Source organism: Solea solea, chromosome 19, assembly GCF_958295425.1.
Source record: "Solea solea chromosome 19, fSolSol10.1, whole genome shotgun sequence".
NCBI lineage: Eukaryota > Metazoa > Chordata > Actinopteri > Pleuronectiformes > Soleidae > Solea > Solea solea.
In genome coordinates, this window is record NC_081152.1 from 9,394,978 (window position 1) to 9,417,281 (window position 22,304).

At 40.2% G+C, this 22,304-nt stretch overlaps 2 protein-coding genes and 1 long non-coding RNA gene across 11 annotated transcripts in view; 1 reads left to right on the forward strand and 2 right to left on the reverse strand.

The window, feature by feature from the left end:
• Nucleotides 1-1,974: 1,974 nt before the first annotated feature.
• Nucleotides 1,975-13,697, forward strand: alpk2 (alpha-kinase 2). 3 transcript variants are annotated; one of them, XM_058617354.1, is made up of 12 exons: nt 1,975-2,066; nt 2,681-2,888; nt 3,923-5,849; nt 6,981-8,517; nt 8,626-8,773; nt 9,383-9,510; nt 9,618-9,662; nt 9,960-10,258; nt 11,731-11,819; nt 11,902-12,119; nt 12,260-12,308; nt 12,404-13,697. In XM_058617354.1, exons 3-12 carry the CDS (start codon nt 4,050-4,052, stop codon nt 12,609-12,611), a joined length of 4,521 nt encoding a protein of 1,506 aa, XP_058473337.1. In that variant the 5' UTR covers nt 1,975-2,066; nt 2,681-2,888; nt 3,923-4,049; the 3' UTR covers nt 12,612-13,697. The 3 variants fall into 3 exon arrangements, with proteins under 3 accessions (XP_058473337.1, XP_058473339.1, XP_058473338.1); XM_058617355.1 differs by having other exon boundaries at nt 2,040-2,066; nt 2,729-2,888; XM_058617356.1 differs by lacking the exon at nt 2,681-2,888 and having other exon boundaries at nt 1,976-2,066.
• Nucleotides 13,698-14,402: 705 nt separating this feature from the next.
• LOC131446237 (uncharacterized) lies at nt 14,403-15,531 on the reverse strand. Its single transcript, XR_009233902.1, has 2 exons — nt 15,382-15,531; nt 14,403-15,190 (listed from the first exon to the last, which is right to left on the reverse strand). It is a non-coding gene; the product is annotated as an uncharacterized LOC131446237 (long non-coding RNA).
• A 3,330-nt stretch (nt 15,532-18,861) lies between these two features.
• The window catches only part of nedd4l (NEDD4 like E3 ubiquitin protein ligase), a 39,074-nt gene continuing 35,631 nt past the window's right edge, over nt 18,862-22,304 (reverse strand). For all 7 annotated transcript variants that reach the window (XM_058616790.1, XM_058616789.1, XM_058616788.1 and 4 more), the window contains 3 exons: nt 22,053-22,149; nt 21,789-21,861; nt 18,862-20,898 (listed from right to left, as the gene is read on the reverse strand). In XM_058616790.1, coding sequence (XP_058472773.1) covers nt 20,796-20,898; nt 21,789-21,861; nt 22,053-22,149 — 273 coding nt within the window. In that variant the 3' untranslated portion in view covers nt 18,862-20,795. The remainder of the gene's footprint in view (nt 20,899-21,788; nt 21,862-22,052; nt 22,150-22,304) is intronic.

Consider the following 22,304-nt stretch of genomic DNA (forward strand, 5'->3'; position numbering starts at 1 on the left):
ATTCATTTGCGGCGTGTTCCCTTGACACACCTGCTGCAGACTTTGAATAAGCATTCCTCAGCTTACACAAACAACACGTGGTTGTGACGCACACTTCTTTCATGCGCAGCACCGTTCTCCCCCTGGTTCTGTCCCAGGACTCTAAGTGAGGGAGGGTAGACACCAATCTGAGGCAGACTGCACAACGACATGGTGTAAAAATATATCTTGCTTTGGTAAGAAGATACGTCTCTCCATGACTACATGGGTCCACGGGGGCCTCTGCAAAGCCACAACACAAAACAACATGCTCGACATGATGTAACGTATCAGACTGTAAAACATTTAGCAATGAAGGTTTTTGGATGCTGTTTGAGAAGGACAAGGCCTTTTTTTTCCACATTAAACACATGTTTTGTGTGTTTCATTTGCATGCTTTGACATCAATATTATAATTTCAGTGGTGTGTGACCTCAAGCGCTGCTGTTTATTGTAGTTCAGGAGTCAAATGTGAAGACAAGCGAACAAATATCACCTCACGCGTTGTTCTGCCAGAGCACTTGTGGGACTGCCGGTGTTCTCACAGAAGTTGTCGTAAAAATAAAGATATTCAGTGTATTTCCGTTCTATAGGGCCTCATTGTTGTATTGGAGGGTCTCTCTTTAGCTGTAAAATGTCCCGTTCCTCTCACCTTATAAAATAACAACTTTGTTACTGCTGTGTACCAATGCGTTGATGAAAGGAAGTGACCACCTCTGAAACGTCTTGTTTCTCAAGAAACAATCCGACTGATAATTATGATTTTGGATCCAGAAGGAGTCGAGGTCCGGTGAGCACGGTGTCTCCGACGCCGGCAGTACACCCACTGAGGCCCCAACGCCTTATAGCATATGGATTCATATGATAAACCCGAGAAACCACGAAACCCCTCTGAATGGCCCGCTGATGCATCCACCGATAACCCTGCAGTCGACCAGTTCCCCCTCCACAAAAGCAGCGATTTCCTCCAAGTCCGCCTGGTTCTTTCTGCGGAAAAGATGCATTTTCTGCATTTTCTTGCATATACTTTCTGATCCTGATACTTATGACAATGTGCTGTTGATGTGCCAAAAGATTATTAAGTATCTCCCCGTTTGTGAAACCTATTCTAAAGTACAATGCTTCACGGCCCTCATTTTAACTACGCTCCTCTTCTAAAACAACAGGTTAGAATATTACAACTTTATTCTCGTAAATCTATGACTTTAATCTTGTAAATTTACAACTTTAATCTTGTAAATTTACAACTTTAATCTTGTAAATTTACAACTTTATTCTCATAAATAAAGACTTTATTCTCAAAGTCTGTGAAAAAAAACATTTCTCCATGTGGCCCTAATACACCATTATAGAACTGTGACGTATTTCCAAATTTCACAAATCAATCAGATCTTAAAGATTTTTTGTACTGTTTGGCCAGGTGTGTTTATATAGTTGTGTGAAAATGAAAAAACAAACAATAATTTCATCAGATAGCCTATGGGCTGTGCTGAAACATAGTAATGAAAAAAAGCTGCCTAAATAAATACAGTCTTCTAAGGGTTAAATAAGGGGAGGAGATGCCATTGTATTTTTATACAGTATTGATTTTAAACAACAACACTGCTGTCCTACACAGCTGTGGCATTCATGCGTTCAATTCAGTGTTTTTACCATATTTATTTATTTACTTATTTGGTAAAGACTGAACATTAAAAACATTAAACATAACAAATGTCTAACTGAAAAGCCTTATTTGAGCCATAATGATTCCTCAGAACATTCTGGTCATTCTTAACAGCCACCGGATCATTTCTGTTCCACCAAAAACATTTTTACCAAACGCATTCTGTGGAGCAGGCCATCACAGAAAGAGGCTGTAAATATAGATATTGGATGGTAAATACTCAAGATCGGCACATGCCCACAATATCAGGTAACGCACTTTATACTTGTGGGGAACAACAGTTAAAAATAGAATCACACCCCGAGACTGTCGGCTCTGCCTGAGCTCACGTTGAAGTTCTACATCCTAGGTTTACAACTACAACTACTCTGCTATGGAAAAGGTACGTAAATCAAAATGAACTCTGCAGTGAAGAAGCTTGTTTTATGATGCATTTATATCTTTCTCTGAGAACGCTTCATGCTGCCAGTTATGCCGATAGACTGACATGCCAGCAACGTTGTACAACTCATAAACGTAAAGCTTCAGAATTGATATGCTTCCAAATATCATTTTTGTCTCCATGCTTATTTGTAAACCTGTCATTGTCATAGCAGTTATAAGTATTATTACTTTAGTGTTATTACTTTCAAAACTGTTCACATTTACACAGAAGGTCCTTGATCTTTCACGTACAGAAGCTTTAAAGATGCAGCAGGAAACTTTGGGAGAATGTGAGACCAACGATGCATCTATTTTGGCACATACATTCCAGATGAAATCAAATTACACGTACTTGCTGCGGGACATACAGATGCTGACAGCTTTATTGTTTTGTTTTGTTTTTAACGTCGGTACAAATGAAGGTCTATTGAGTGCACTGACTGGACAGGAGACTGCTTATGAGAGCTTATGATATACATATATGTTTATTTAAAAATTATTTTTGGTAATGACTCCATTTTGTCCAGGGCGTCTTTTGAAAGTTATGTTAATATTCAACCTGTTTGTCAATAGACCAAAGCTCTGTGCTCTATTGTAAACACCTCTGGCGTGTGGGCTCAGCTTGTCCTTCAGTGCAGCAGGAATGTCACAAATGCAGGTCATGGGTGAAGAAGTACTGGTATTTTTCCGGTGTCTGTGCCACCAGCTCCCCTCCTGCAATCTTCCAAATCAGGGTGCATGTTTTGGAACCTCACTCTTCAACACATCATCTCAAGCATCGGTACGTACAGTACTGTATGTCATGTTGTCCGGGGAGGACAAGACAAATAACAACAATAACAATAGCAAAAACTGTCACGCTATGTTGTTAAGCATTGGCAGGTGTGTAGAATACACATAGAAACATCTCCACTGTTGTTTCCTAAATGTTTAGCTGATATTAAGCCGTAGAACTGAGAGCATTTAGGCTGCTTTTTTTCCATTACTATGTTTAAACGTACAGTATATACAAAGGCTATAAGAATGTGCAATAAAGAGTGTCTTATATCCTTTTTTTTTAGCACAACAATCTGATAAAAAAATTATAATTTTCACCAATTATATAAACACTTCTGAGCAAAAAAGTACTCAAAATGTTTAAAATTGGATTGAATATGTGAAATTTGGAAATACGTCACAGTAGTATTTTGTGACATCTGCACAGTTATTGCTACTAAAAACTTGATATAAAATTAATAACTTTGATTTAACAACACACAAGAAGACAAAAACACACACACCCCCAGGATGTCCATATTAAGGAGTTGTGTATTATTCCCATGAGTTAAAGTGTAAGTGGCGACTCTTTGTGTGAAATGATTTCAGGTTTGAAGGAATAACAGATTCTGAAGAAGAATACAAAAAATATTCCTCAGGCTGGGTTACAGATTTGTTTACATTTTAATATATAGCTAAAAGTAGGCACCAGCGTATGGACAATGTAAACAATGCATACGTATTTGCCTTTCAGCTGTGAAGAGAGTTGAGTGTGGAGCCTGTTACTTGGATGATCACACACACCAGACTTTCTTTTATCAGTTAAGTAAAGTAAAAACAGAAGACATTGACACTTACATGGGCGTCTCCGGAGGATAAGATAATAACGTCACCCAAAGTAACAGCTAGGGAGATAGTGGGTCTCACTTAAGGAGTTAAATATACTTAGGTTGCTTGCTCAGGTTTGAGGCTACTTGATTATTTGGCTTTGTTTGCGGTTTATTAGTCACATGTATACATTATATGATATATATATACATATATGTTTTTATTTTGCAGGTAAAAACACCAGGATTCAGCTGCACCTAAGCAAATGAAATGAAACCTGAAAAGCAAGATACACTGTGTCACAATCTCCAGCACCCCTGTTGACTATTGGCTTAAGCAATTTCAACAAGAAGTCCCAATGGACCGGTTATTCTCTTGCACAGATGACCAAAAACAGTCACCAGCATCTCTCACAGAGAGTCAGACAGAGAATCGAGACACTCGTCCAATTGTACACAGTCCTGCAGAAACCATACCATCTGCACTCAATGCATATGCAGGGACTGTGCCAGATTGCTCAGACCCCATTGACAAATCCACTAAAACAAATGGTTCCACATGCCTCTCTGCTGAGAAAAGCACTAACTCGGACTGCTTAAAGCATTCACAATCCAGTCATAGTGCGTCATATTATTTGTCACTTAGCTCAGATTCTGTGTCAGTGGATAATAATCTCAGTGTTTATTCCTGTTCTGGCACAGCAGAATCTGCATTGCCTCTTTTACCTCATCAGCCTCATGACCTTATCTTGCCACCAGCTGACACTTCATCAGAGTTGAACCAAAAGCCCCCCCTGTCCTTTCCTCTCAATCAAGATAGTACATCACTTGAGCCTTTTGGGGCTGTGTCGTCTATTTCTGCAGATTTAATGGCACGTCCAGCATCACCTCACTCAGATAGTTCAGAGAGTGATACAGCTATAGCACCTGTGTCACACCTTTACATCTTTGAAAGTGAAACACAGGACTTCATCCCAAACGTCGATGAAGCCCCCCATGAGATTCAATGTCCAGATTTCCGGTCACAGACACGTCATGAGTGTGATTCAGCAGACGTGCTGACAAAGAGTCATCACAGCTTTCCTGAGGAACAGGACTACAAGTCAGACATGAGACGACGTACAGGGCTGGGACCACCTGTTGCAAATGCCAGCGGTGAAAGCTCGATGTCAGTAAATGGTGAGAGAGGAGGGAAAACAGAGGTCAGAGCTGTCTCCCCCCAAGTACGACAAAGTGACAGCCCTGACGAGCTTTGGCTGGATGCGTGTCAGGATCTGGCAGGTGAGGATCCAGAAGATGTGGATGTTTTGGACAGGACAAGCCATTATGTGATGCAAGGACAACTCTCAATCACCAGTGACTTGTCTTTTCTTTGTGGAGAGACACAGGAGTCAGGTTGCAAAGCTGAAGGTTGTGAGGGGATTGGCTGGTCCTGTGAAGACACTAGAGCCAGTGGGCCACTGGTTGAGAGGCAGCCGTCAGTGGACAGCTGGGCAAGTGCATTGTCAGACTGGACTGGAATCATTGTGGCTCCATCAGAAGACATCACACCTGCTTTTGCAGAGCTTGGCACTGAGATTGATGCATTGACACAGGCGCTAGCAGAGGTTAGCACTGATACAGAGAAAGAGACATCTAAAGAAGGACAAAGTCAGAAAACAGCCAAGCGGTCGCAATCACAGTCAACCATGGGCATTCTGGATCAGCCTCCAGACGCACAATATGTCACTGAGAGCTCCATCCTCGCGGAACAGGACTGTTTCTCTTCACTGCTTAAAGCTACGGGACCTGAGCTTCAAGACAGAGTGAGCTCCCACAGCACAGAGGCTTTCTGTGACCACACACAAGGAGAAAAGAGGGCAGAAGAAATCCAACACAGCCAGTCTGGATCCTTGACATATCCCATTCACCCACTCTCTGCCTTGGGTTCATCTAGTGCTACCGTGGTCTCTCCTGGAGGATACAGTACACATGGGACTGCAGATAGTCTGGTCTCTGGATCTAAATTCTCCACTGACTTAGATCTCCTTCACTTTGATGGATATGTTGACTTGGACACGGACATGTTCATGAGTGAAGAAGAGCCAGTCATACTAAACATAATAGAGGATTCAGATTTGGAGGAACAAAGCACACCTGTATGGCTCATGATAGGAGAGGTAAGATCATCCATATGACCTCTTTTGGCAGATGCTTGTGATCTGCTTGGTGAGGGAAAGCATGGAAATGGCAGGATATTGCAGAACTAAGCTTAGGAATGTTTTTTTAAAGATTTTGAAAAAAACATTTAAACATTTGCATGTGCCTCCCCACACACAGTCCAAAACATACAACACCTTGTCTTATGTGCTTGTGTGGAAATAAAGACAGAAAAGAGCAGTGGGAAGATTCACCCTTTATCAGTGATGCTGGTCAACAGATGAATGAGCCAAGCTCTTTGAAAACACAGCCAGGATGTTATGAGGCGTTCCTACTCCTCCCCTTGCCAATGTTGTGATGCCTACAGCCAGTCAGGCGGTCCATGGAATACAGGATGTCAGTTACAACACGACACTCACGAGCATTGTCGCCTTGCGTTGGATTGGAGCCACTCAGTTTGCGCCCAAGGACTTCCACTCAGGCTTGATTCTGTATTACTGGATAAGTCCCTTGGCTCTCATCTCAAAGTCTGACAGCTGTGAGCTGGAGAAAACAGGGGTGCATGAGAGGAAAACTTCAGAGGGACAGAAATGGCATCTAAGTATAGCTGAGAGTTCAATGATAATAGCATGCATCTGTGGCATGTCATGGGTGGTGGGGTGAGAGGACAGCACAGCTGAGGACTGAAACATGACCTCTCTCTCTCTCTCTCTTTTTTTTGTACACCCTATTTAACACACCCATCCCCACTGCATCTCCTTAAAAAACCCCACACCAGGATCCTGACAGGTCGACAGGCCAAGAGAGATGGCTTTTGATAGGCATTGGTGCACGCAATAAAGCAGGAGATCCTGTCTATTACTGAGGTCCACTTGCATGCAGGACATATGGACTATGGGATTGGATACAGAGGCATGGTGTTCTTTAGGCATCTGATTTGTGGCTGTATAGAAAGGTATGTGTTGACCAGACAGATTAAGAAGATCTGAAAGTGCATGGGATTGTAACTGTAAAGTATTATGTTTCTGTGTTGATTATATTAGTATTGTAAGTATGGTAGGCCAATGCCCAAGCATCCAAAGTTCTTGTTCGTGAATTGTCTCTGAAGTGTAATTATTTGCACCATTATTAACTGTCTCTTTCATTATCAGACCTCTGCGGATGGACTGTGTGAAGTGACAAACGAGCACGGTCCAGGTTCAGTGGACAAGCAGAAGGCTAAGAGGAGCTGTGGATCAAACAGGGTTGGTGGTGGAACAACCATACCTTCAGCAGACCCTTGTTTCCTTACCAAACACGCTCTGACACACGTGCAAGGTGCAGACACACAACCTGGCTTGCGTGTCGATGTCCACACGCACGTGTTGCCTGACACTTTACCAGACGTTGATGGAAGTTGCCAGGTGGAGTCACAGTGGGGGAGTCCTAAGTTTATTATGCCCCTAGCTCCCCTCAGTACCAGCTCCTCCCTTGGATGTCGGAAAGGCAGCAGTTTGGAAAGAGATCAAATTAGTGCCAAAAGGTCTCTCAATGACAACAGAGGCCCAACTTGTGATCACATACAACCCTGCCTTCTCTGGCCAACCTCAGATGGAATTAATAATAAACCATCCCCGAAAGGTTACAAGGAGCCGATTCAAAACAAAGAAAATACAATAGACTCTACTGAGAAATACAAAGGGAACCTGGACTTGCACCGATGCAACAGCAGCAAGTGTCTCCTGACTGAGAAAAAAACAATAATTGAGGAGATTAATGCTCTTAGTAGAGGAATCTCAAACTTGGCTGTTGCTGCTGCTGATCATTCCATCATCTTGGAGAAAAGCCGTGTTGCAATTATCACATTAGACATAAATGACCCATTTGTATCCAGGCCTGCAAAGCCTGTCACAGCTGTGCCATTTGAGCCTCAACCAAATCAGACAATAGCAGAAAAGATGCCTCACAAAAGTCACAAGCACAGCGTGGACAACAAGACACGCTCCAAGAAGGACAAATCAGCAGGTCATCACCATAATGCACAGGCATCCAAGAAACAGGAGAATGTATGTAATGTTTCGGGTAAGCAGACCTGCAAACAGCAAGAAGTTCTTCCTATTACTGGTGAAAATTGTGCCATTGAGAATGCACGTGCTGAATTTGAAGACAATCCAGCTATTCTTGGGATTGAGACCAGTAAGGCAGCAGAGAAAGCTCCAAGCAAAACTCATGGCAAAAAGAAAAAGAAGCATGTGCAGGATGCAACAGCCCAAAAGAATGTAGTGGAGCCACTAGTTGATGAAGAGAATGGAGCAAAACCAAAGACTGCAAAAGGAAGAATTGATATGTTTGAGGCTAAACTGGGTGCTAAGGCTGAGAAAACTCAAAAAGACAGAAGTCCGTTAGATGTAGCTGGGGGGAAAAACAGGCAACTAGAAGCTAAAGCTCCCCAGGCAGAAAAACCCGTGCATCACACCGATCATAAAGACCAACAGCCAAAAAACTCCACCAGTCCTCTTAAAGATGACATTATTAAAAGACGACGAATGTCAGAGGATAAGTTTGGGAAGATTCTTAAAGTTTTGGAGTCTAAACTACCAAAGCCAGATGTTCAAATTAAGGGGAAGACAGAGGAGTCCAAGGTGGATGAAGCAACTCGGAAAAAGGCATACAGTGAAGTCGTCAAGCAGAAAATACCACCTAAGGAAGGTAAGGGGCATGCCCAGAGCAAGTTATCTTCTCTATGCTTATTTGGCACCTAGTCAACACTATAGTATGAATGCACAAATACTTCAGTGCACATGATAATGTCTGCAGACCCTAAGGTGGTTCAGCTTATCCAGGCAGTGTCGGTGAATGGAGACCCCCAGAGTCTATGCCTGTGGTGTCAGTTTGCTGCTGTCTTCTCCGACTACACTGTCACCTGGAGCAGAGAGGGCACTGTCCTCGCTGAAATCAAGAGAAGGTATTGACTTTTGTGCTGTATGAAAGTGTGAGTGAATGGGTGAATGGCAAAACAGTAGTGTAAAGCAGCTTTGTGTGGTCACCAAGACTAGAAAATGATCTGTATAAATACAGATAATTTTCCAACATTGGTAAATACCATACGTCTGTTTGTAAAAGTGTACAATAGCCTTAGAACAAGCCGCTTCAGAAAAGCCTGTTCAGAAAAACAAGCCACAGCAGGTGTTTTGTGTTTAGAAGCAGAACGAAAAAGAAAGGTATCCTTTCTGGTATCCGAATATCATCGTTGTTCCTTGATGCTTTAGAGTCAGGGAGGTTTGAGCAAAGGAGCCCACAGCTTGTTGACAGTCCTCAGTCTTATCATTTTATGCCACTGACTCTTTCTTACACACTGGGGGGCCTATAAATAAACTTAAATTTGCTGTCTTTTGCTATTTGTATAACATTTCCTCTGGCCAGAAGCCATGAAAATAGGATGTACTAAATTTTGGCATGCACATTTATGTAAATAATTGTATATCATTGTATATAATGATGTAAATATTTAAATGAAATTGAATGGACACATGTTGGTGCATTATTCATTTTGTGACACTGTCTTTTTATGAAGTGCAGGGGATGAGAGCAGAGTGTCACTCACCATTTCCAACACTTCTCACAAAGACTTGGGCAAGTACCAGTGTTGCCTCAGCAGCTTACATGGATCAGTCACCCTAGACTACCTGCTAACATATGAAGGTAAAAAAAAAGAACGATTGCTGACAATAAATGAGGATTTAGAAACAATGTGTGTTCAACTCAGTTTACTGAGTATTATCAAATAACAAACCTTCATCTTTTCACAGTGCTCAGTGAGATCGTCATTCCTCCATCTCCAAAGGCAATCCCATGTGAGTTGTAATCTTAGACTAAAGTTTATCACCTCACACAGTTTTTTAGTTTTTTGGGTTTTCTTTGTATTTATTCTGCCAGCCACGCACTTGGTGTAGTGGTTTGAGACCCATGTTCTCGTGAGTTTTCTCCAGGGTTTTCCGGTTTCCTCCAACAGTCCAAATAAACGTGCAGATTTAGGGATCAGAGAGTGAACGGTTGTTTGTCTCCATTCACTCAGCCCTGTGATGTGTCCCTACTATAGTGTCACTACTCCCCCAGACTCACACCATAATTAAATATTGTCTATTTCCCAGCTGCCCCTGTGGAGATGGGAGGTGAGGAAGAGGATGCCCTCTGTTCCAGGCTGATGTTCAAAGAGGATTTCCTATCTGACCAGTACTTTGGAGATGACCATCCTGTCAGCATCCTCACTGAAAAGGTCCACTTTGGGGAAGGAATGCACCGACGGGCTTTCCGGACAAAGCTGCAGGCGGGTCAGACAACTCTTTTACTGGGAGGACACTCCGGTGTACTCAAAGTTCACACTGCTATCAGCTATGGGACCAAGAACAACGAGGAGCTTGTTGAAAAGAACTTCTCCTTAGCAGTGGAGGTAAGAACATTACATTAGATTTATGCATTAAGCAGACGCTTTAATCCAAAGCGACTTACAAGAGAGGAATGGGCTACACAGAAGAAGTCTTGGAAAGAACTACACTCGATAAGAACAGGAACTCTTACAGACTCTGGAACTATAGGCCTGCGTTTTGAGAGCAAAGTGATCTGTAGGAATGATAAGATACAACTTTCTCAAGTTATGATGCGGCCAGATCATTGTGCTTTGTATGAGTAGAGGAGGATTTAAATGGAATTCTAACCTGTACTGGGAGACAGTGTAGAGAAGCTAACACTGGAGTGATCGATCACTCCTGGAGTGATTCTAGTTCCTGTCAGAATTCATGCTGCAGCATTATGGCTCAACAGGACGGTTTTAACAGATTATTGGAACGTCCTGATAGTAAAGATAGAACAAAAGAAAGAACTTGTTTTTTTGGCATCTTTTAGGGACAGAGTGTTTCTAATTTTCATGGTAAAAAAAACCCAACAACAACAAACGTGCAGGTTCCTTGCAGTGGAACTGGAATGCCATCCAAAATGACACGATGGTCAGTTTTGTCTGAGTTTAAAAGTAAAATGTGTCAGGTCATACAGATCTCAAAGTCTTCGAGGCATTACTAGAGTGGTATTGTCTTGGTTTCATTCATCTTAATTGATCAATACAGCTGTTTGTCATCTGCATAACAATGGAAGCCTCTGTTGTGCTTTCTAATAATGTTGCCTAAAGGAAGCATGTACAGGGGGAAGAGTATGGGGCCAAGCACTGAGCCTTGTGGAACTCTTTAATTAACTATGGACAAATTAAAATCTGTGAGATAAATAGGACTCCAGCCAAGTGCAGCCTCCTTAATCCCAATAGTCTGTTCCAGACACTGCAATTATCAGTAGTGTCAAATGCAGCAACAGTGGATGAGTGGGAGGGGGGGTGTCATGTTACAACTGGCAGGTCAAGCATTTGATTAACAGCTATGAGAGTGGGTGTAAAGTCATAACAGCTAACTTCAGTTGTATTGACATATAGCACTGAGTTATTATTAAAATAACATCTTATAGCATTTTTTATCTACAGTATTATCAGACTGTCACAACCCCTGGATAATTATTTTTGGACTTTTTCTCTTTCATTCTGTTTTCTTTAGCCTTGGGTTTTTAGATTTGTGTATCTGTGTTTCCGTTCCTTGTTTCTGGTTTTATTTTATAGTTGTTGTTTTTTTTATTGTGTACCCTGTCAAGTTTTACTTTCCATGTCATGTCTTCCTTCTTTGATTTTCTGCCCTCACTTGTGTCTTATCCCCTAGCTAGTTTTTATGTCTATTTCAATGTAATTTAATTTACTATTTCATATACTCGTATATACAGAGAAAACAGATCATGAGAAAAATGTTTCATCAAAGCTTTAATAGAAAAAAAAAAACACATTTTGATGCACACACTAATTGTAATTTGTCTGTACTTTTTGCTTCGAAGGAATGTCAAGTCCAGAATACAGCAAGAGAATACATCAAGGTGTACACTGCTGCAGCTCAGTCTGTGGAAGCCTTTGGAGAAGTGCCAGAGTGAGTGATATTTAATAAACTGTGCGCTTAATGCAAAACACAGCTTCCCAAAAACATGACACTGTTATCGTGCCTCCACCAGGATCATTCCCATCTACTTGGTTCACCGTCCATCCAATGACATCCCCTATGCCACACTGGAGGAGGAGCTGATTGGTAACTTTGTCAAGTATTCTGTCAAGGATGGCAAAGAGATCAACCTGCTGAGAAAGGACTCTGTAGCCGGACAGAAATGTTGTGCCTTCCAGCACTGGGTCTATCAAAACACAGAGGGCAACCTGCTGGTTACAGACATGCAAGGTTTGGGAAATTAAAATCAAAATTAATATTTGAATATAAATGCCAACATGCAAGTTTGATAAACAATCTATCTGCAAATTGTCTGAACTTTATTATCATTTACGATGATATAAATATTAACCCGATTTTTGTGTTCTCAGGAGTGGGAATGAGGCTCACCGATGTGGGAATAGCCACCTGTAAGAAAGGGTGAGTGTTTTGTTTGAGAAACCAACAGCACTGATGGATAAGGTTGTTGGAATGTGGAAATTGATGATTTTTTCCTTTTTTTTCTTTATGTGTAGATATAAGGGCTTCAAGGGAAATTGTTCCACCTCCTTCATTGACCAGTTCAAAGCGTTGCATCAGTGCAACATGTACTGTGAGATTCTGGGCCTTGCTTCCCTTCAGCCTAAATCCAAAAAGTCCATGTCTGCTCCTAAAAACAAAACCCAACCTCCTGCTGCACCCAAGAAGAAGACCTTTGGGCCAACAGTGAAGGGCAAGTCATAACTGGAAGGGGTTGGTTATGAATTCAAATTGTGAGGTTAGGCTGTCTCAGTTTTCTTCTCTGACTCAAACAGCAAAGACACCAAGCTGCTGCAGGGCAGACGACGGATGCTGCTTTATATGGAAGATTGCTTCGTCTCGTGTTGAACATTTGAAAGACGCATTTTTATTTTTTTTGTGGAACATTTCACCCAGAGATTGTGTCTGTATGTGAGTTTGTGTGCTGAATTCATAATCTATAGCGAAGGAAACCTGACTGTATTTCTCAAGTTGTGGGGGGAAACTGTGACAAATTTAAAAAGGGATGTAAGACGATTGGAAGAGATGTAAGATGTTGCTTGTCAGCAGCAATGAACTGTGATGTCTTAGATTGCTATATATATATATATATAGTGATGATGTTTCTTAACAGATTGATGCTTGTTTTTCTACTTTGTTTGATTTTTTTTTTTCTAACTCTCCGCTCATTAAATTAATGAGCATATGAATTCACTGCTTTGAAGAAATGTCTTTGAAGTGGGCCGACAGACACAAGCATATAGTGTGTTAATGCGGTGTTACAGTGTGAGTAGGTCATTGCGTTTGATTTTTGGAAAAATGACAAAGGTTGATGAACACACTGTATCTTTGCCTCATGTTACATTATTACAACATTTATTCATCAGGTAATGCCGTTGGTTATGTATTATGTCATATTTGTCTCGTGGAAAAAGGCATTTTGAAGACAAAGCTTGTGTTTCATTGAATGTATTCATTGAAAGTGATTTATGAATCTGTTTGCTCGATAGGTTTCTGACTTCAGGGATCTACACTGCACTGGTTTTGCACAAACACTAGAGGCACGTTACACTGACACCAAGAGTCACATCACACTACCGTGACAATCGCAGCCAAATCTGCACAGTCCATTTCATCTCAATAGCATGCCAGATATTTTCCAGCTCGATATAATAAGCCTCTCTGCCCTTATGTCACTGTTTTAACCCTCCGACCCAAATTGGTGACATGACTCTCAGGTTGGGGCTAAGGTCACTGTGGAAACAAAGAATAAAGCTTTGTTATTAAAGAAATGATACTGGTGTAAAAAAATGATGTCTGAAAATGTTGTCATTTCACTTTTTTTTTTAATGACACGCTACAGCAGGACTATTCAATCTCAAACCAAGCAATTTAGCTGGGACAGTGCATTAAAAAATATAATAAAAGAACTAGCAATAAAAGTATTTTGGTCATACTTCGTCCTTCAAACGCCTGGAAGTGCATCAAAAATGTGCACAGTATTAGCTGTAACTATTTTAATTCAAACTAAATAAATGTGTTGGTGCACCTCGGATGCATGAAATCAAAAAGGTGCACAATATTAGCATTTCTTTCTCTTTGGAATAAGGTAAACATATGTCATACACGACCCACAAACATCTCACAGGGCCTTTAACAGAATACAAAAACGAGAAAACAGAAAACTATCGATGCTATCAAACCTGTCAGACTACTGCAGGAATGTATGTCGGAATCTTTGACGGTGTAAAGTGTCTCTCAGGCTGGGCCACTATGAAGTTGGCTACAGGCCTCATGTGGCCCACGGGCCGCCATTTGAATAGGCTGGCCCCCCTACAGCCTACAGTAGGGCCAGGTATTGCAACATGACTATTGACTGTGTGTCTGCATGGGGATGCCAACATCTGCTTGTCTGTTTGCACTGGGCTGGATTTCATGGAATATAATTCCATGTCATCTGTTTGGGAGAGGCTCACGTGCAAAACATCTTTTTCCTATAACCAAAGCAAGCAAACAAACAAACAAAAAGTTTATTTGCACCTGTGCAATCGTGAAATACAGCATTGGATTCGCTTACAATTTGATTTACACCTTCACATTTAATGAAATTGTGATTGTGGCAGGAGCATGAAACACAAACGGGCAATCTATTCTTAACTGTACATATAAGTGAAGGTGTCCAGTAGCAAATTAGCTCCGAAAACGTGAAGAAAGTAGGTAACGAAAATGTGGTCTCTCATGTCCTGCTTGAGTTTTATGGAGATCCAGAGGGAGGGGGGCGTTGTTGCCGCCAGATCCTTTTAATATTTAATTTTTATTTATTACTTTCCTTATTTTTTCTTCTATTTTCCTTTAGTTTTTACTAAACCTGTACTGTTTCTCGGACTGATGTACTTGTTTATATGTAAAAACAATAAAAGAGTTGTCCCCAAAAAAATGAAAGTAGGTCACGGGCAGGTGCAGGAGATCACATACAGCGTATCAACGCTCTATTTCTATTTCCATCTCAGAGCATTCTGCGTGGTGGAATGTGTCCCACACTATGGCCGCCATATCGATATGTGGGCACATTTAAAGAGGGATTACACAGAAGCCACAAGGCAAACAAATGAAAGAAAAGGAAAAAAAGAGCACGGAACACATTGAGGTATTCTGCCACACCGTAGCTATTTAGTGTGATAATGGCGTTTGATACAGAGTACACAAACACCATTGTCACACTCCACAGCTCTAGAGGACGAGGTTTAGTGAAGATATGCAGACGAGGTGGGGTTACTAATACAGACTGGAGCCTGGGTGACCTGCTGAAATGAGACAAAGACAAAAGAAGCATTTTGTTGATGTGGAGAAACATTAATTGGCAATAAAATAGATAGATAGACAGATAGACAGATAGATAGATAGATAGATAGATAGAAATGAAAGATCAATGTATCAACGAGTGTGAGTTACAAACAGTAAAGAATTCAGAGATGTTGCAGGGAAGCAAACTCACCTCACGTTTTTTGATCCTCTCTATATTCATTCCTGTTTTGCACCAAGAAAATCAAGTCGAGTCTCTTACTCTCTCTGTGCCAAATTGTTTCTTTTTCTTTCTTTCTTTTAAAAAAAAAAAAAAGTCCAGTAGTCCTTCCATTGCCGCAGGTTCATGAGGTGATTCATGGCGCATTTAAGTTTGATACCATCCTGTCCATGTCTTATGTAGACCGAGCAGAGTTTGGACAAACAGCCAGTTCCACATTAGTGATAAGCTAGAGGGGAAATATTGATCGACCCTGACCAGAGGTAGAGATAGAGGGTGAGGGGTGGAAGAAGGGGTAACTGAAAAACTGGTTAGGCAACAGGTTCACCTGAAAAGCCACTGTGAGCTGGAGATGTTGGATCCTGGCAGAAGAATTGGCTGAAAACGCAACTAGTGAAGTATAGAAAGTAAAATCACATGCACGGCACTGCAGTGCACATGGGAAGTGATTTGTTTTATATCAAGACAGACAGGCAACTGCAACCTTTGTACTAGTTGCTTCATTGGCATTTTATTGGCAGATTTTTACGCTGTTTGCACTGTTATTGGAGTTGCTTTTAATCTCATTGTACATGTGTATAATATGTAAGACCACAGGTGGAAAGAGTACTGAAATATTCTACTCAAGTAAAAGTACCACTGTTTTGATCAAATTTTACTTAAGTACAAGTAGTAGAAGTACTGGTCTAAAAATGTAGTCAAATCAATGTTTTTTAAAAAGTACCTTGTTTAAAATGTACGCAAAGTTGGGGTTCTTTTTTGTGTCGTGCGAAAAGGACACAAATCTCACATGGATTGTTTTCAATTAAAGGTAAACCTTGGCCAATGAAAGTGTCGACAAACTAAAATATGTAAAAACATAATGTATCAGACAAAATGGTTCAAAGTTCACAAACGCTTTAACTTTCTCACTCACTCAGGGACCATAACGCCAATTCACCTGTCCTCGTCGTTCATCATTTTTTTATTTTAAATTCAGGCCAACACATCTGTTACTCAGTAACAGATGTGATTTAAAATGTAGTGAAGTACAGCGCTTCCAAAAAAACATACTTAAGTAAAAGTAAAATTACAAATTTTAAAGTACACAAAAAACCCTACTCGATTACAGTAAATGTAATGTAAATGTAATTAATTACTTTCCACGTCTGTGTGAGACATTCTACTCAGATATTGCAGTCCTCATTTTGTTTACTTCGAAAACTCAATTAGATACAGACAGTATATTTTCTAAAACACCATTAGAACATTTTGATAGCAAAAGATACCTTTTTCACTACCATGGCATTGTCATTTTTAACCAGGGTAGTGGCTGAAATTACACTTATGTCTTGTCAATACGCATTAACACTTACATTTTTTTAACTAGGAACTGATAATAAAAATCACCCAATGCCAGAGAGATATCAATTAATGTCACTTTTATTTTGAATAATAATAAGAACTCATATAAATACAGTAGAAACAGATGCCTGTCACTAGAAAGCTCTCGTCTTTTACAGGAAACCAAAGGGTTTAACAGTTAACAGTTTTTTTAGTCCACTAACATGTCGTTAGAACAACATCTGCTCTATGTGATTTTTTTATCACGCAGGTGGTTCTAAAGAGGAGTTGGCTGTGGGCTTGTTTGTGACCAGATAAAGGAGAGGAGGTCTTGATAAAATGTCCCTGGACTGGCAGGGTGGCGTTTATTTGCTTGTCCTTGGGGGCTGATAACTCCGAGATTGTCTGTGTGAATGAACTGAAGTCCCTTCACCACAATATGTGCAGATACACAGAGCGACACACTCACACGCGTACAAACACATGCGAAAATAAAGACTGAAATGACTTTGCGAGCATGCGTTTTTCTTATTAGCGTATGTATGTTTTTAGTACTTGTTCATGTAATATACTGTAAGGTGTCCTGTTGTCAAGGTGAAGCTGAATATTTCATGTCCAAGTGTGTTGGAGAACCTATGCAGCCTTCAGTTAACATCAAAACTCAAACTTTTCTGGCTGACTCGTGATATAACAATATAAAAGGCTCATTCTGGGGGTGATGAATTCATAACAGGCAAGTGATTGTTCACTTTTTTGTCTCAAGACAGGAGCAATTACTCTCTAAATTGTCAGCCCGTGGCCAAGTGGAAAGGGAACTTGACTTGTAACCGGAAGGTCGCCGGTTCAAATCCCCACCCGGCCAAAAAGGGCTGGGGTACCCCTGAGCAAGGTACCCAACTCCCAATGCTCCCCGGGCGCTACTCATTGCGGCAGCCCACTGCTCCTAATTCTAGGATGGGTCAAATGCAGAGAATATCAGTCAGTCTGAGACTGAGAGTAATTTCCCTAAGGGGATTAATAAAGTATCTAAAATTAAAAAAAAAAAAAATTAAAAAATGATGATGTGTATATCAGCAGGTATACAGTTGAAGCTGTGCTGTGATTGGCTGGACAACTGCAGTATCTTAAAAAAGAATTTGTTGCGCTTAGAAACATGATAAATCATGCAGGTTTTGATCCTGGCGTTTAAAATCCCTTGTGATGTCACTTGTCACTTGTCACTTTTGATTCTACAATTTAATTTTACTGTTTACTGTTAAATTGTGTTCTTGCCTGACCAGGGACCGAAGAGGGAAATTAGCTATGGCTGTATTATTGCATCTTTACATTTATATGTTAATATGTTTTTCTACGGAAGAGGATTAGGGCCAAAAGGGAAAAAAAAAAATCGCAAAGCAGAGATTAAAGTCAGAATTCTCAGTGTCACTGCAGCGTTTCAAAAATCGGTTTATAAGAGAAAACATCTGTGTAAGTTAATGATTAAGAAACAGTGAAGAGACACAACTGAAGTGGTGTCATGTTAAAACTGCATAGTGCAACATTTAACGATATAAAAAAAAGTGTTAAATTCAAATCTACGGAGCACCAGACATGACGTTGGGTTGAACATTTTATGCTCACGTGTTGTTTTTGTGTGGAGCTCCGTATAAACCAACCCACATGAATTCACAGTGCTGATTAAATCGATCATATGATTCGTGAATCAGTGCCTGTCCATGTGGGAGTAGCCTTTTGATTTTTGTAGTCATTTTTCCACAGCTGCAAACTAAAGTACATCCATGTAAAGACAACCATTTGTAAAAGTAGTGGGAAAACAGTAAAGTAAAAGTACCATGAGGAAAATGCTCAAACCAAACATTTATCAAAATCAATTTTAATGTTGGGGGGGGGGGCTGAGTCCATAAGTCCACATCCACCGTGACAAGATGTTCTCAGATTAAATTTCAACGTTCAGAGTGAAAACATTTAATTTACTTTCCACCGCAGATGAAAATATCAAAAGCATAAGTTGCACTAACAATCAATTTGGTTTAAAATATTATAAGATTCATTTATTTTTCAAAATGTTTTAAATTATGAGGCAAAAAAAATGGGCTTATATATCTTCTATAACACAACTGCTTACAAACATTACCATTACTCTTCTTTTATTAATTATGCTTCAACTTCTAATTGGGTCTCTAATTCTAACGGGTAAACATACAAGTCCAGTGTTAATCAAGTCAAAGAAAAATCTATGAAGTTTCATTTTATTTGATTTTTAAGTGAACCACAGACTTGCTAAAAGAGGGATGTCTCCCCCCTTTCTTTAAAAAGAAATAATAATTGTTATCTTGTGTCATTTATTTAAAAAAACAAACATTTTTTTCTTATAAAGAAGACAGAAAGAAAAGAAAAACTTTACAGTCAGATTGAGAGGTGGGATCACAGGAGAGAAGGAATACAAGCAGGGGTAAGTAGAGAAAAAGTGATAGAAGAAGAGATAAAATAGACAATACTAAAGGATGTCAAGTCTTTGCTTCACTCCTGACAACTTTTTTCCACCTCAGCGGCAACCCAGATTTACAGACTATATTGCACCAGATACATGCTCTGAATGAAAGAAAAACAAAACAAGAATCACATTCAAGTTAATGACAAGACATATAATAGTTGACATGATCTCAGAGTGATCTATAAAGTGCCCTTTAGGTTCAATGGTGTTAGAAATGGAGAGAAACGGAAACTTAAGAAAAGGAAAAAAAAAAATAAAAAAAAGTCTTCGTAAGAAACATGCTGCTTTATATTCGTTAGCAATCACAGCTTTCACTCCCACGTACACACAGCTTCATTTTAAAGTTGTTTATCAGTAATACTTCTGTTAAATGTAATACATACATATATATATATATATATCACGAAAGAACTTAAAATGGGTTTTTTTTTCCCCCAAGGATGATTTACAGCATTATGAACAGCAACAAGCATAAGAGTATTAATATAATCATGTCTCACTGAAACTATATCCCCAGTTTGTTTTTCCCTTCCCCCGACATATTACTCGAGAGCAAACACAAGGTACATTTTCATGCTGCTTTCATAGCACTACAATAAAAACCAGTTTAGTCAACACATTTGCTATCACCATAACAAATGATATGGATTGATCAATTCCCAGACTAGCCCGGAGTTGCACTTCACACAATGTCATAGAGAATTTCCAAGATAGTAAACAACGTTGTTTCTCGTGGTACAAATACATTGAGAGCATCTTCCTGCAAGAATTATAGCAACAATTAAAAAAAGGTGATGACAAAAACTATAAAAACTATTTTCAGGGGTCTCGTCACCCTCGACTCTTGAATCTTTACCAGTGGTTAGAAAACGAAAAAACAAAAACATTTACTCTACAAAAAGGCTTCACCGGCAAGATTTGATCACACAACATATACATGGCTCTACAGAGGGGTGGGTGTGTGGGTGTGTATGTGTGGCCAATTTCCTGAACTGTGATTAGCAAGCATTCCTAAGGTAATCTGGTGTTGGTCTAAGGATTAGAGAGAGTTGTGATCATAGTGCTATAACAGTTTCTTAGAGAAATAGTGCATGTAGGAGCCAGATTAAGGCCATGCTAAGACCCTTCTGCTGAAGAGTGTTTGAATACTGTGCTAATGTGTACGTAAAGGAGCTTTTGAAATGCAATAATGTTTTCCAGCACTGTAGATTTTCATAGGAGAAGGGTAAAGGGGAAAAGAAATGGCAGATCAGAGGGCAGCTCTCTCGTCATCATCATTCATCACTCATGCCCATCAATGACAGATTCCAGGAGTCAGTTCTTTCCCCGATCTCCTTTAAGGAGTGACCTACCCACACTGAAAAGATATAAAGACGTAGGCATATTGGCTCGACAAGTTGCTGTGCAGTCTCAAACCACTGTGCCGTGTTGGTGGATCAGCACATCATCGGATGTAACAGCACAACATGCGTGTACAGAACTGCTGCAGCAGCTGGTTTGAAATCCCTGTAGCTTTTGTCTCTCTCTTTTTTTTTTTTTTGAATAAACGGTTGCTTGAGTTCAGTCCATTTTAGTCGACTCCTTCAAAGCCCTGTGCATTTTCCACAGCCATCAGGAGCTTCTCTCTCAGGTCCTCAAATGATTCGTAGGTTGGCAGATCTAAACGGTTGAAACTGAGAAGGAAAAACATTTCATTGGTACGTTTAAGAAAAAGGGAACGGTTATTCAATGTTTTCAAGCAATATTCTTTCTGGTTTGTGAAGGCGACCTAATGGCGTGTTTCCACAGAGTGGAACGGTTTGGTTTGGTTTGGTTTGGTTTGGTACGGTACATGTGTTTTTGTGTTTGCATCAGGAATAGGACCAAAATAACCCCCCAAAAGCGTCACTCCCTTGCAACCGGTGTTTCTTCAACGGCCACAGTCTACTCTCATACTCAATGTCCTGTTGAGAAACAGCCACAAACCGAGCAGGAAAAACACTGTTGTGTCGTTGTTGTTGCGTCTCGTCAATGTCGCTGTTGGCGCACTGGTACAACGTCACGCTATTTATCTTGGGGGCACAGCGCAAACCGCTCACCCCGCCAACCAAGTAAAAGTACTGAGAGCTTCACGGCCACTCCAAACCATACCGTACTGTACCAAACCAAACTGTACCATGATGGAAACATGGCTATAGTTCTGTGATACCCTTGGGAAAGGAGTCCTTAGTTTGTTAGAATCTACATTCTAACCATTAGATGTCATTGGACCTTCAAGGTGATGTTTTGACAAATATTTGTTTTTCACAATTTGGTAAAACAGACTTTGTCACTTTGAGGAGATGAGAAAGGCTTAACCTCAATTACAAATGGATGAAAGATTTAATTTGTGCAACTTATGAACATATACCAAGAATAATATTATTCTAGGCCTCTGTTGTACTCTATAGCAGTGTTGATTGGCAAAAAATGTGCAAGTTAAATTAAGATGGCAACAAAGATAAACATTCAAACTGTATAAAAGTATACTGGCAGTGCCACTGTAAGGTAGCATAAGCTATAATATGTGTGCATGTGTTCTTACCATGTGTGAGCTCTTGGCAACTTTTCTGGTGTTCCCCACTGCTCAATTGTGAACAGCTGAGGACCATTAGAACCTGGCACAAAATAAGAAATTACAATTATGATGGCAATGTTGACATGATCCAGAAAGAGCTTCAGAATCGTCTACTACTACTACTATCAGAGACGATGTAATCTGATTTTAACCACATTCATGCTCCTTGACACCAGCATCTACGATATCCAAGTGTGAAGTTATGAAAAAGTACTAATTATGTTCACCTACCATAAAGCTCTGCAAAGCCATTCATTGGTACTCGCGAAGTTCCTGTTACAAACTGGAGTAGTCGGATTCTTTTTTCAGCATCCATCAACAGGACAACCTGATAGGGAACATACAAAATCCCTCAGTAAAAAAAATTATAGAATATCTCCTTGTTGAACAGGAAAAACTACTTTGCAGTGTAACCTGTGTATGCATATGGATGTGGTAAACAGCACATGTGTTTTATTTTAATTTGTACGTATAATCTCTTAT